The sequence below is a fragment of the Artibeus jamaicensis genome, unplaced genomic scaffold (assembly GCF_021234435.1).
Source record: "Artibeus jamaicensis isolate MK-2021 breed Jamaican fruit bat unplaced genomic scaffold, CSHL_Jam_final contig_2790, whole genome shotgun sequence".
Classification (NCBI taxonomy): Eukaryota; Metazoa; Chordata; class Mammalia; order Chiroptera; family Phyllostomidae; genus Artibeus; species Artibeus jamaicensis.
The window spans coordinates 4,209,990-4,225,494 of record NW_026521616.1 but is presented as its reverse complement, the minus strand read 5'-3'; the positions used below and the strand labels follow the sequence as shown (position 1 = coordinate 4,225,494).

Sequence of the window (15,505 nt, the reverse complement as noted above, 5' to 3'; positions counted from 1 at the left end):
AAACTCATCAAACTGCACACATGAAATATGTGTAGTGCTTTTTATGTAAATCATACTTCAATAAAGCTGTTATAAAAATGTGCAAAAATGGGAAAGTTATAGCATAACAGAATTACAGATGAGCAAGAAATCAAGCAGAATGCAATTATCAAGCAGGACAACATAAAAATAAAACTTGATTCATCTTTCATGGGGAAAAATGAATAAAATGTGATAAAGAAATAAAGGTCTAAATTGTGTTAAAAGTAACTATCAAAAAAAAAAAAGTAACTATCAGGTGAACTAACAACAGATAATACCATTTCCGATTCACAGAAAGGGGGATAAAAACAGGTTGTAAAGTACAATTCTATTTTATAAATCATAAAAAAATTCATGAATTTTAAATAAACACATGAAAAATATATTAAAAGATTATAAAATACAGAGGTAATGGTGGCAACGATGTCTGAGAAGAATCAGAAACTGAGGTGGGGGGCTAATGTTTACATTTTGACTTATTAATTTTAGTAACAGAATCCTGTTCAATGAATAATGAGCTAGAAATCAGAAAACTGGTTTTATCTATAATACTACTCATGAAGCAAAATAATTTTATTTTCTACTATCTTAAACTTATAAAATATATTTGTCACACCCACAAAAATGTTTTTTATAGTATTAAATTTATATACATAAAAATAGAAAAGAACATAGAAGGGAAGCAATACTGTACGCATTTGTTCAGTTGAATCTCATTTAGTAGCACTGCTTAAAATTACCTTTTTCAAGTATTTAAAATTTTGTTTTATTTCTACCCAAACAATATCTCAAAGAATTTTATAGGTTAAATGCTATCCAACCTATTAGAAATGCTAAAATATGGAGGGGAAGGTACACCCTGAGTGTCCAGCTTGGGTGATTAGAGAGGCTGTGCCTCTGGACTCTATAAAACATGCACTACATTAGGCCATTCTACCAAGCCTGGGAAGACAGACCTAGCAGCTCAACCTAATACATAGAAACAAACACAGGGAGGCTTCCAAAATGAGGAACATGTCCCAAATAAAAGAAAAGAATAAAACTCAAGAAAAAGTACTACTAAACAAGATGAAGAAAAGCAATCTATCAGATGTAGAGTTCAAAGCACTGGCTATAGGATGATCAATGCATTTAGTGAGAACCTCAACTGCATTAAAAAAGGACTAGTTAAAAACGAAGGATACCACCCTGGCTGGTGTGGCTCAGTGGACTGGGCACCAGCCTGCAAACCAAAGGGTCACTGGTTCAATTCCCAGTCTAGGACACATGCCTGGGTTGCAGGCCAGGTCCCCAGTAGGTGGCACATGAGAAACAACCACACAATGATGTTTCTCTTCCTCTTCCTTCCTCCCTTCCCTTCTATAAAAATAAATTTTAAAAAATCTTTTTTAAAAAATGAAGGATACACTAACTCAAATAAAGAATAACTTATAGGGAATCAATAGTAAAGTAGGTGAAGCTGAGAATTAAATCAGCAATTTGGACAATAAGGAAGCCCAAAACCTACAATCAGAACACCAAAAAATAAAAAGCATAAAAAAATGAAGATAGTTTAAGGAGCCACTGGGACAACTTCAAGTACATCAACATTCTCATCATGGCAGCACTAGAAGAAGGAGAGAGTGGAAGAAAGTGAAAACGTATCTGAAAAAATGACAGAAAGCTTCCCTTACTTGGTTAATGCAAAAGACATACAGGTACAGGAAGTATACAGAATCCCAAACAAGATGAATCCAAAGAGGCCCACACCAAGACATATCATAAAATGGAAAAGGTTAGCTGTGACCAGATTGCTCAGTAGGTTGGAGCACTATCCCTTAAACCAAAATGTTGTGGGTTCAATCCCTAGTCAGGGTGCATACACATCAGTATTTCTCTCTCTTTCCTCCTCTCTGTCTAAAATCAATACACGTATCCTCAGGTGGGGATTTTTTAAAAACAGAAAAGGTTAAAGATAAAAAGAGAATTTTAAAAGTACCAAGAGAAAAGCAGTTAGTTACTTACAAGGGACTCCCATAATACTGTTGAGATCCCATAATACTGTTGATTTCAGCTGATTTCTCAACAGAAACTTTACCAGCTGAAGGAGTTAGCAAGAAATATTCAAAGTGATGGAAAGCAAAGACCTATAACCAAGATTACTCTGCCCAGCAAAGCTATCATTTAGAGTCAAAGGACATATAAAGAGCTCCCCCCACAAAAAAAAACCTAAAGGAGTTCATCACCACCAAAGTAGTATTATATGAAATGTTAAGGGTCTTCTTTAAGAAGATAGGGAAGAAAAAGATAAAAAATATAAACAATAAAGTGGCACTAAATGCATATCTATCAATAACTGAATCCAAAAAATAAAGGAACAAGCAGAACAGAAACAGATTCATAAATACAGAGAACATTTTGATGGCTGCCAGATTGGGAGGGGTGGCGATTGGGGAAATGGGTGAAAAAGGTGAAGAGATTAAGCACAAATTGGTTGTTCCAGAATAGTCATGGGAATGTGAAGTAAAGCATAAGGAATATAGTCAATAATATTGTAATAATTATGTACAGTGTCAGTGTGAGATTTATTGGGACAATCACTTAGTAAATTATATAGTGTCTAATCACTGGGGCGTACACTTGAAACTATTATATTCCTGATATAATAATGTATGTCAACCGTAACTGAAAAATAAAAATGGTTTTAAAAAACAGAAAAAAAATCCCACTAAATTATTATAAAGGCAATTGAGCCCTGAGCAGTGAGGCTCAGGTGGTTGGGTGTCACCCTGCAAAAGAAAAGTTGACTGGTTCAATTCCCAGTCAGGGCACATGGCTCAGTTGCAGGCCAGGTCCCTGGTTCAGGGTATGCTAGAGGCAACTGATCAATGTTTCTCTCTTAATTATAGATGTTTCTCTACCTCTCTCTAAGAAGAAATAAATAAAATCTAAAAAAAGAAAAAAGGAGGCAAACTTAGGTGCCAAAATTTATCTTATTTGTAAGAGGTACATAATCACGTTTCCATTGTTTTCAAAAATAAAAGAAAAATAAAAAACCTTCATTTTATTTCCTTACTAAGAACTGGAAGAGTCTGCATTTATTTCCTAAATTTACATTTAGATCTGTTAAGACAAATTTTCTACTTGAGCACCATTAAGTCAATTTTTATGTAAAAATCTTTGCAAACTTAGCCACTAAAATTAGGTTCTACCTATCTCAATTTTTGTCCAAATTAAAGCTCTTATTTGTGGTTATAATATTTAAATACTCATCTGAAAATGAGAGTAAATGTGGCTATAATGTTTAAATACTCATCTGAAAATGAAGAATAAAAAGCATGACTTAAAGTCAGCTGACATAAGGCATCTAGAAAAAAGATCTGAATTGACTAGGAACAGATAAACCCAACTTACTTAAAGTAATATAAACCACACAAAGAACAAAACAAAACAAAACTAATCATGTAACCTGCAAGCCCAGTACGGTAAGGCCTTACTTCGTATCATTAATAATAAGTTTAATGATATGACAGATAATGAGATGAATTTTACCACAGGCTAACTGATATAAAATGAAGAGTTAAGTTCCTATGGCATTTAATCAAAGTTGTAATGATATGAGATGCCTCTGAAGCAAATGACAGTATTTGAGGACTTGCTGTATTTGATTACATACTGTCTTGGGCAGGATGGATGGGTGGAAGGAAAACTGCGTACAAATTCTAAACCCTTTCCAGGACTTTTTTCTTTTTGAAATGGCATGAACATAATTCTGAAACTATTTTAGAAGTATTACAAGATTGAACAAATGACTTGAGAGTCAGTGTATTAAAAGAGATAAATATCACAGAAGGAAAGACAAGAAAGAAACTAGCAGAATTAGAGATATCATAGTCTTATTTAATTTCTAAAATAAGTATGGGTATATGTATATATACATCAGTGGTTCTCAATGGGACATTCTGCTCCCCAGAGGACAGTGGCAACATCCAGAGACACTGTTAATTATGGCATTTAATGCGCAGAGGCCAGGCATGTTGCAAAACAACCAACAGTGTGTACAGGACAGCCCCCACAGCAAAGACTTACTTAGCCCAAAATGTCAACACTGTCAAGACTGAGAAAACTTAGTACACATATATACCACGTGTATGTATGTGTTTACATACATACATACATACACATATATGTGTATATATATGTATTTCCTAGTCCTCTTTATTTTCTATTTTTAAAGACTTTATTTATTTATTCTTAGAGAGAGGGGACAGGAGGGAGAAACAGAGGGAGAGAAATGTCAATGTGTGGTTGACTCTCATGTTGCCCCCACTGGGGACCTGACCCACAACCCAGGCATATGCCCTGACTGGGAATCAAACTGGTGATCCTTTGGTTCACAGTCCATGCTTAATCCACTGAGCTAAACCAGTCAGCACTAGTTCTGTCTCTTTAAAGGGTCCAGAAGCAAAAACAACCCAGTAGCAATAAGTACACTTAGTATCTTATATTTTAATGTTTAATACTTAATGTCTCCACTTAGGGAACCAACGCTTGTTATAGCAATGCTGATTCTAGGGTTAAGGCAGGATTGGTACACAATAAGCCTAGCACATCTTGTTATGAAAGAAAGTAAGGAAGTGCACATAAAAAATGATAATGGTATATATAAAAGCCAACTGTCTCCTATGGGACAATCTAGAACAATTCCCGCACCAAAGCAATAAAAATAGTAGTGAATGATGAGACTATTGAAAATATGAGAATCCATGAGTTCATATCAATAATGAAAAGACAAGTAAAATGGAGAAAAAGAAGGTCCCTTGGTTACAGTAAAATGCTTAGTGCTGATTAACAAATGCAGAAAGAATAAGTTGAAAAACTATTACTGTGCAACCATGGTGGGGATGCGAGGGGGAATATTAGTGGGAAATAAGAATGTTGCCCTGGCTGGTGTAGCTCAGTGGATTGAGTGCGGGCCTATGAATCAAAGGATCATGGTTCGATTCCCAGTCAGAGGAAATGCCTAGGTTGCAGGCCAGTTCCCAGGAGGGGACCCATGAGAAGCAACCAAACATTGATATTTCTCTCCTTTTCTCCTTCTCTCCTTCCCTTCCCTTCTAAAGATAAATATTTATTTTTTAATCTAAAAAAAAAAAGAATGTTTGCATGGTCTTACAGTGTCACCCCCATTATTTGTTAAAAAGGAAGGAATAGTAACTATACGGCAGAGAAATCAGGAATTTTTTTTTTTTTAAATCAGGGATCTTTACTGAGGGATCAAAATTAACATCACTGAGGGATGGATGAACATTATGGGTCTCCTGAGAATCCAAAATTACTTACGTAGTAGCCTGGCCAAGAACGCATACACTGAATCTACTCATGAGGAAACATCAGACCAATGCAAAACAAGGAACATTCTATTCGAGAGGAGGGGGGCTTCAAAAATGTCAATGCCATGAAAGACAAAGAAAGGTTTAGGAAATGTTCCAGACTAAATGACACTTATGACAACTGAATACAATACCTAGTCCTGGACTGGATGGTGTACTAGAGAGGATTAAAATATTACCATAAAAGACATTACTGGGTCAACTGACAAAATTGAACTACAGAAAAATAAAAGTATTGTTTCAATATTAAAGTTACGGAAATTGCAAACTGTACTGTGGTTTTATAGAAGAATCCTTATTCTTAGAAACTGCACACTAAAAGCACCTGGGAGAAAGGTCCTTGATATATGCAACATACTTTCAAATGGTTTTCGAAAAATATATTTGTGTGTATATACAGCTACAGAGTGCAAATGATAAAGCAAATGGCACAAAATGTTAACAACAGGTGAATTTAGATAAAATTTAATGTATGTATATATTCTTTGTACTTATCTTACAAATCTAGAAATTTTAAATTATTTCCAGAGTTTTCTTAAAAAAAAAAAAAAACCCCCACACAGGAAAAATTTAAAAACCAGAACACAAAACTAAAACTTTTCCACCATATTCTTCACCTACAAAAATAGAATGCTATAAAATCCTTCATAATAGCAGTGGTCAAATCATTTTCATGTCTATCCAATTAATGCATTTGTACAATAACTATTATGTTAGCCACTGCATAAAAATTCAAATCCTCTCTAATAACCAAAGGATGATTAAAAAGTACAATAAGGCAAAGGAAAGGCCTTAGCAGTGATAACAAAAAAGCTTTCATTTTTCTAATATATGGAGCCACATAAAATAATTTAAAAGCACTCTGAAGCACCTATCTTCCAAATGAATGAGATAATATATTTAAGACAAACTTAACCCAAATAATTTGTTTGTTTTGCTTTAAACTTATACACAATAAGGTCACAAGGGTACATAGTGCTATGTCAAAGTAAGACCCAGTTTTAAAATCAGACCAAACTGCCCGCATCAATATTTAAACACTCCTAACAACAGTTTTAATCTGAGAACAGATCTACTACCAAGGCTGTATTTTAATGTACTACTTTGTCCTTTATAAGAAATTAAAAAAGAACAAAGAAACTTACAGTTCATCTCGTTGTCTCTGGGACAGCACCATTTTGGCTGTAATGTCAAGCTTATTTGATATAGTGGTATGTCCCCTCCTTTGGGAAATCAAAAAGCTTTGTGATCCCTGGGTTTATAATTAAATATGCCACTAAGTGGCTTCCACACAGGAGAAGATGCTTCTTTTACAAGTGAATTCAACAAGTCACCAGGAGACAGTCAAAAAGTAAGATTCATTCCACCTGAGGAAAAAGAGAGAAAAGATTATTATTTCTTTCACTTAGAATTTAAATTACTTCTAAATTATTACTGTAGTACACACTTTCAAAGATGAGTTTTAATGTGATGCTAATATGAATAATATTATAGATTTTTCAACCTATTGTGAAAATCAATACCAAAATATATAGTATTTTATGCTATTTTAAATTTAATAGTTTACGGGACTGTTTTTAGATTTCCCCACTCCCAATCTGTATAACTATTAAGCAGTGTCACCTCAATAAATTCAATAAAAAGGAAAAATTAAAAATTTAAAAATTGGAAAAAGAAAATAATTTACCTTCTCCCTACCATGTCGTCCACCAGATATATTGATACTAATTTTACTAAATTTCAAATATTAACATATAACCTCTCTAAGAAGACTATGATACTCCCTTTAAGGATAAAAAATAAAAATTCTAATTTACCAAAAAGGAACAATCTGAAATAGGCATGACAGATGACTTCATAAACTGTCCACAAACCAAAAGATTGACAACCATAACTGAAGTAACCTTCAAAATTAAATATTAGTCACCAATAATCTTAGAATTGCTAATATTGGGTTGGCTGAAATGTCCGTTACATTTTTTCTGTTAAGATGGCTCTAGTAGTGCTTAGCTGTCTTTATTCAAAACAATTCTGTTATACTGTATTGTGACAACTGTCATATCAACATGCATTAAAAAAAATCAAAATTGGTAAATTTTTTTAAAGATTCTATTTATTATTTATTTTTAGAGAGCAGGTAACGGAGGCAGATAGAAAGGGAGAGAAACATCATGAGTAAGAGAAACATTGAGTTGTTGCCTCTCACCGGGCCCCCTACTGGGGACTTGGCCCACAACCCAGGCATGTGCCCTGACTGGGAGAGTTGAACCAGTGACCTTGCAGTTCACAGGCTGATGCTCAATCCACCAAGCCACACCAGCCAGAGCAAAATTGGCGAATTTTTATGCAGCCGTTTAAATATTAAACATGGAAAAAAATACACATTTCAGTACATTATGCTTTATTATTTGAAGAAACGTAAAAAGGCAATTGAAACACAGAAAAGATTTGTGCAGTGTATGGACAAAGTGCTGTGACTGATCAATCATCTCAAAAGTGATTTGTGAGGTTTTTTTGTTACTTTTGACATTTTGGCGAAATAATTCTCTTTTTTTGGCCATCCCCCTCCCCACCAGGGCTATCCAAATTATTCTTTGTTGTGGGGCTGTCTTATGAATTTGGAAGATGTTTAGCAGCACCCTTGGCCTCTAACTAATAGAAGCCAACAGAAGGAGATAGCCAACATACTAAAAATATCTAAATCAATCAAACATACTCAAAATATCCAAATCACCCAAGTGACTGGTGAAAATAAAAACGTGTCTTTTAATTTTACAAAAACAAAACAAAATACAACACATGTGGACATTTTGGTCAACCCAATATTTACAATGTAAATAAACTAGTAATCTAATGCCTCTTAACTAATGCATTTAATCAAGAAATAATTTGCTTCAGCTGGTGTGGCTCAGGGGCTTGAGTGCTGGCCTGTGAACCAAAAAGTCGCTGGTTTGATCCCAGGCAGGGTACATGCCTGCGTTGCAGTGCCCCAGTTTGGGGCATGTTGTTTCTCTCTTTTTCTCCCTCCCTTCTCCTCTCTGTGAAAATAAATAAATTAACATCTTTTTTTAAAAATCAAGAAATAACTTAAGCCCTGACTGCTGTGGCTCTATGGATTGAGTGCCGGCCTACAAACCAGAGTCACTGGTTCAATTATCAGTCTAAGGTACATGCATAGGTTGCAGGCCAGGAGCCCGGTAGGGGGTACACGAGGGCAACCACACATTGATGTTTCTCTTCCTTCTTTCCCCTCTCCAAGAATATGTCAATCTTAAAAAAAAGAAAAAGGAAGAGCCCTGACTGGTATGGCTTAGTGCATTGAACACTGGCCTTCGAACCAAAGGGTTGCCAGTTAGATTCCCAGGCAGGGCACAGGCCTGGGTTGGAGGCCAGGTCCCTAGTGGGGGCCATGCAAGAGGTGACCACATCTTGACATTTCTCTCCCTCTGTTTCTCCCTTCCCCTCTCTCTAAAAATAAATAAATACAATCCTAAAAATAAAAAAAGAATTTAATATTATTTTACTTCATTTTGTATCCTTCAGAATCATGTGTTTAAAAAAACATAGAATGAACTGCCCTAGATTTTAGGTACTCACACAGTAAGCCAATTCTCTAACCTAGTTTTTAGACAATGTTACTTAATATTTCAGAGCCCCTTCTTTACACTTGTAACATTATAAAATCAATTCCCATACAATATCCAAAAAGTATCACGGTATAGATAAAAGAAAAATCAAACTTTCTTAAACAATTACTCTTCAAATCTCCCATTAAAAAAAATGTAGTCTTATCACATTGTACAAAAATGAGAGAATTTCTACTGTATTTAGGAAATGTATTGGAGATATTCTCACTTAAAATGCACTATGATATTACAAAATTAAATTGGAAGGGACACTTGAAAGAAATAGAAAATCATCCTCCAAATGAAATGAAATTAACATCTAAAGAAGGGACTGTGGTATCACTGATATATCAAGAGACAAAACATGGACAGAAGAGACAGAGAGTACTTCTTTAGTACTTTTCATGCCTCAGCAGGCACTATTCCAGGCACTGAGGATATAGTGATGAATAACCTAGTCCAGAAAAAATGAAAGAGCAAACCCTGGTTTTAAATGTGAGCCCTGAATGAAAGAGTGAGGGTCCAGATGTTCCCAGTGGCAGCTGCCATTTTAATGGAAATACTTCTCTACTGAGAACTTCTAGTAAACATAATCAGGGATTTATTTTATGATCTTTAATTATACTTCCAACCTGGAGGCCAGCTAGCTCAAACTGAGAGCTGAAAAACACCACAACCACTATGTCTAAATTAGAGATATATGACTGTCAATAAGAAATAGGAGACTGAGAAGCAAGCACAATGGACAACTCAGAAAACCATCCCTCTTGGTATTTAGAAACTCCTAAATATGTAAGCCTCACTTTCTAAGCCTTATCACCAAATTAAAGCATCTAGGGTCTCATATACCCTGACAAAGGTCACAGTAGAGTAAGGATTACTTGATGGTGGTGACTATCTGAATTGTCTACAGGTTTCTATTAACTAAAACAATGGTAATCCACTGACAGAGAATTAATTAATATTAAATCAAAGTGAAAAGAAACGTGTTTCTTATTAAAACACGGCATAAATCTGTGTTTTAATAAGGAAAAAATCTATTATATTATGTACACTACAAGGTCTTATTTAATTACAGAGAGACTGTTTCTCAGCAAAAAAGCAAATCAATGTACAAGAATAACAGTACTGGAATACAAGAATGATCTAATAACCAAACAAGACAAATCATTGAATGTATGTTGGTGTACTGATAAGTTAAGTTAACTCATTCAACAAACATTACAAAACACTATGCATGTACCAGGTGCCATGTGTAATGAGGAAAACAACTTGGTCTTTACACTCAAGAAGCTACAGTATACTGGAAGAGTCATCCAACAAATGGGCAACTTAAAGTGTGAAAAGTGTGACAAGTATTACCACATAGGGGATGATTGCTCAGGATGAAGATGAATAGGTTGGTAGGGGGCTTGATCACAAAACACACTTGGGTCTTTACAATTTGTCCTAGGAACAATGGGAGCCCCTAGATAAGCTCTGAGGAAAAATCATTCTCACTTCTATAATGAACAATGGATCAGAAAGACTGGAAAGGAAAGGCCAGAAAGGAGGCTTACAGTAATGAAGGTGATAGATGATGGTGATTTGTACTAGCATAGCAGCAGTAAATAAAGAGAATTAGATGAATTTAAATTATTTATGGGGGAAATCTTTTGTGCAGGTGACTAGATATGGGCAGCAAGAAAGTGAGAAAAGTCAAGCAAGTCAAAGACAAGGACTTCCTGCCAAGATGGAGACACAGGTAAAAACACTGTGCCTCCTTGCACAACCAAAATTAAGGACAACAAAGATTTCGAAACAAAAACACAACCAGAAGAGACAGAAAACTGAACTGTACAGAAGTCTGACGACCATTCAACCAGACCAGTAAGAGGGGTGGAGTTGGCGGCTTGCAAAGAGGGGTTGTGGCAGGAAAAGGCAGTGGCAGCCAGAACTGGGAGTGCAGGCAGCGCTGGGCTGCGGTCACATATTCGTGCACAGATAAACTGGGCAAAAACGGGAAGCAACATAGACTGTGCAACCCAGAGCCCCAGCAATGGGAAATAAAGCCTAAAAGCACCAACTGAAAAGGTGCCAGCTTGTGGGAAGCGACAGAGGAGACTGAGAGCTTGGAACAAGCGCCACTGATTGCTCCCTCTCTGACCCCGCCACCACATACAGCCTCACAACCCAGTCATTGGGTTGACCCGCCCTGGCAACACCTAAGGCTCTGCCCCTCATACTTAACACAGGCACGTACAGATCAAAACATGGCTCAAGAACAACTCAGAGCCCCAGAGCCAATAAATCTAAGTGGCGAAGAAACAGCCAAACTTTCAGATGCACAGTTCAAAACACTGGTGATCAGGATGCTCACAGAACTGGTTGATTTTAGCCACAAATTAGAGGAACATATGAAGGCTAAACTAATTGAAATGAAGGGAAAGGCACAGGAAACCAATAGTAATGGAAAGGAAACTGGGACTCAAATCAAGGGAGTGGACCAGAAGGAAGAAAAAAATGACCAAACAGAAAAGGATGAAGAAATAAGAATTCCAAAAAATGAGGAGAGGCTTAGGAACCTCCAGGACATCTTTAAACTCTCCAACATCCAAATTACAGGGGTGCCAGAAGGGGAAGAGGAACAGCCACAAGTGGAAAACTTATTTGAACAAATAATAAAGGAGAACTTCCCCAATCTGACAAAGGAAATAGACTTCCAGGAAGTCCAGAAAGCTCAGAGAGTCCCAAAGAAGTTGGACCTAAGAAGGAACACACCAAGGCACATCATAATTACATTAGCCAAGATTCAAATGAAGGAGAGAATCCTAGAAGCAGCAAGAGATAAGGGGACAGTCACCTACAAAAAAGTTCCCATCAGACTGTCAGCTGATTTCTCAGAAGAGACCTTACAGGCAAGAAGGGGCTGGAAAGAAATGTTCCAAGTCATGAAATCCAAAGACCTACATCCAAGACTGCTCTATCCAGCAAATCTTTCATTTAGAATGGAAGGACAGATAAAGTGCTTCTCAGATAAGACCAAATTCAAGGAATTCATCATCATCAAGCCCTTATTATATGAAATGTTAAAGGGACTTATCTAAGAAAAAGAAGATAAGAAATATGAACAGTGAAAGGACAGCACACTCACAGATATTAAGAACCACACCTAAAACAAAAGCAAACTAAGGACAGCTAGATCAGGAGCAGAACCACAGAAATGAAGATCACATGGAGGATTAGCAACAGGGGAGCGGGAGGAGGCGAAGGAGGGAGAAGGTACAGAGAATAAGTAGCAAAGACGGTAGGTAGAAAATAGATAGGGGGGAGGACAAGAATAGTAGGGGAAATATAGAATCTAAAGAACTTGAGGGGACTTCCGCCAAGATGGAGGCATAGGTGGATGTGCTATGCCTTCTCCCACAACCAAGATTAGAGAGAACTAAATATTAGCAACAGAAAACACAGCCAGAACACGGAAAATTGAACTTTTCGGAAGTCCATCAACAACAAATTCTTCAGCCTGACCGGTAAGGGGCGAAACCAGCGGCTGGCGGAGCAGGGTTGCACAGGAGGACTCGGCCAGACACACTCAGGCCCGCGGAATCCAGGCACAGGGTCAGACCTAGTGAGCGACCCAGCGAGCAACCAGGCGAGCGACCTCGGGGGAGACAGCCAGGCCCGGGGCTGCGTGTTGACTGAGGTCGCGCATTTGTGCGAGGGTGGACAGGCGAGGGAGTGGGCGGTTGGACCGGGCCGGCAGGTCCCCACGGCAAACGGCAGTGGAGGGCGCCGCCATTTCCCTGCTCTGACCCCACCTCCACATACAGCGTCATAACCCAGCGACTCTGAGTGGCCCGGCCCAGGTGAACCACCTAAGGCACTGCTCCTCCACACCCAGCTGTGAGAAGCGGCAGAGGGGGTTGCCATTTCCCCGCTCTGGCCACGCCCCCACATACAGCGTCACAACCCAGCGACCTGGGAATCCAAGCCGACGCTTCTCACACTTAAAGGGCCCGAACAGACCAAGAATGGCGCAGGAGGATCTCAGAGCCCCAGAAATAAATCTAAGCGATGAAGAAATAGCAAAACTCACAGACGCACAGTTTAAAAAATTGGTGATCAGGATCCTCACAGAACTGGTTGATTATACGGACAAATTAGACAAATATATGAAGGCGAAACTAATTGAAATGAATGGAATTGCACAGGACACCAATAGCAATGAAAAGGAAACTGGGACTCAAATCAATGGAGTGGACCAGAAGAAACCAAATAATGGCCAAACAGAAAAGAGTCAAGAAGCAAGAATTCAAAGAAATGAGGAGAGTCTTAGGAACCTCCAGGACATCTTTAAACGCTCCAACATCCGAATTATAGGGGTACCAGAAGGGGGAAAGGCACAGCCACCAGTGGAAAACTTATTTGAACAAATAATAAAGGAGAATTTCCCCAATCTGGCAAAGGAAATAGACTTCCAGGAAATCCAGGAAGCTCAGAGAGTACCAAAAAAGTTGGACCCAAGAAGGAACACACCAAGGCACATCGTAATTACATTAGCCAAGATTAAAATGAAGGAGAGAATCCTAGAAGCAGCAAGAGCTAAGGGGACAGTCACCTACAAAGGAGTCCCCATCAGACTGTCAGCGGATTTCTCAAAAGAGACCTTACAGGCAAGAAGGGGCTGGAAAGAGGTATTCCAAGTCATGAAATCTAAAGACCTACAACCAAGATTGCTCTATCCAGCAAAACTTTCATTTAAAATGGAAGGACAGATAAGGTGCTTCTCAGATAAGATCAAATTCAAGGAGTTCATCATCACCAAGCCCTTATTATATGAAACGTTAAAGGGACTTATCTAAGAAAAAGAAGTTAAAGAAACGTGAACAGTGAAAGGACAACAAACTCACAGTTATTAACGACCACACCTAAAACGAAAGAAAAACTAAAAGGACAGCTAGATCAGGAGTGGAAACATAGAAATGAAGATCTCAAGGAGGGTTAGCAACAGGGGAGTGGGAGGAGGAGAAGGGGGGAGAAGGTACAGAAAATAAGTAGCATAGACAGTAGATAGAAAATAGATGGGGGGGCAAGAATAGCATGGGAAATATAGAATCTAAAGGACTTGAGACACATGGTCATAAACTAAAGGGGGGGGTGATGGTGGGGATGGGGGGTAGGGTGGAGGGGAATAAAGGGGGAATAGAACAACTGTAACAGCATAATCAATAAAAAAATATTTAAAAAAAAAAAGAACTTGAGACACGTGGCCATAAACTAAGGGGGGAATCGTGGGGGAGGGGGTGTGCAGGGTAGGGGGGAAATAGAACTGTAATGGCATAATCAATAAAATATATTTAAAAAATATGAACAGTGAAAGTGCAGCAAACTCGCAGTTATTAACAACCACACCTAAAACAAAAGCAAACTAAGTGGACACCTAAAACAGTAGTGGAGCCACAGAAATAGAGATCACATGGAAGGTTAGCAACAGGGGAGTAGAAGGAGGAGAGGGGGGTGGGGGGAAGGAAAAGAGAATAAGTAGCAGAGATGATGGGGAGATAATAGGGGGAGGGCAAGAGTAGTGTGGCAAATGTAGAAGCCAAAGAACTTATAACACATGAACATGAACTACAGGGGGGAATGGTGGGAGTGTGCAGGGTGGAGGCAAATGAAAGGGGGCAATGGGACAACTGTAATGGCATAATCAATAAAATATATATATATATTTTAAAAGAAGTCAAAGACAACTTTTAGAGATTTCTGGCTCTGAATTTAGATGAACAGAAAATGAGTGAGGGGTAAGGAAAGTATAACTCATTCCATTTTAGATATGTTAACTCCAAAGTACCTGTGAGATTTCTGGTGTGAAGTTGTACAAACAAGTCAGCTCTGAAGAGAACCAATCTGCAAAAACAAAGATTGGTACTTGCCAGCTCAGAGGTGATACAACTGAAGCCATTACAATGGATGAGACTGACCCATGGGAGAACGTGTAGAGCAAGATAAGCAGAGCCAGGCACAACAATGCCAACACTTAAAACACATACCACCACATATAACAACTGAGGCTGAGAGAAAGCAGTTAAAGAAGGTAAAAGAAGAGAACAGAAGAGAGAAAAAAAGAAGAGAGAGGCAAGTATTTCAAGGAGAGGCAATCAACAGTATCCAAAGATACCCAACTACTGAGCAAAATACAGTCTCACATAGGTCTGTTCCATTGAGTATTTAAATACAGAGCTCACTGATAACCTTGGTAAGAATAGTTTCACTAAAATGGTAGGGACATGGTTTAACATAGCAAAAGCCATATTTAAATGGACTGCTGAGTACAAGGAAATGAAGTAAAGACAGTACCATAAATAAATATCTTTGAAAGAAATGGCAATGTTGAAAAGCCATTTTTTTGGTTGTTTTGTAGTCCAAGTAAGTGAAATGCTTAAATGCTAAAAATAGACCAAAAAAAGAAAAAGACAGGGAAAGTGGAGAAATGAATTAAGAATT

General features: G+C 37.8%; 1 protein-coding gene across 1 annotated transcript in view; it reads right to left on the bottom strand.

Moving 5' to 3' along the window:
- Nucleotides 1–15,505, bottom strand: part of PAFAH1B1 (platelet activating factor acetylhydrolase 1b regulatory subunit 1) — a 75,643-nt gene that overhangs the window by 36,633 nt on the left and 23,505 nt on the right. The window contains exon 2 of the mRNA XM_037133686.2: nucleotides 6,539–6,760. Within this exon, the coding sequence (XP_036989581.1) occupies nucleotides 6,539–6,570 (32 nt within the window). The 5' untranslated portion in view covers nucleotides 6,571–6,760. The remainder of the gene's footprint in view (nucleotides 1–6,538; nucleotides 6,761–15,505) is intronic.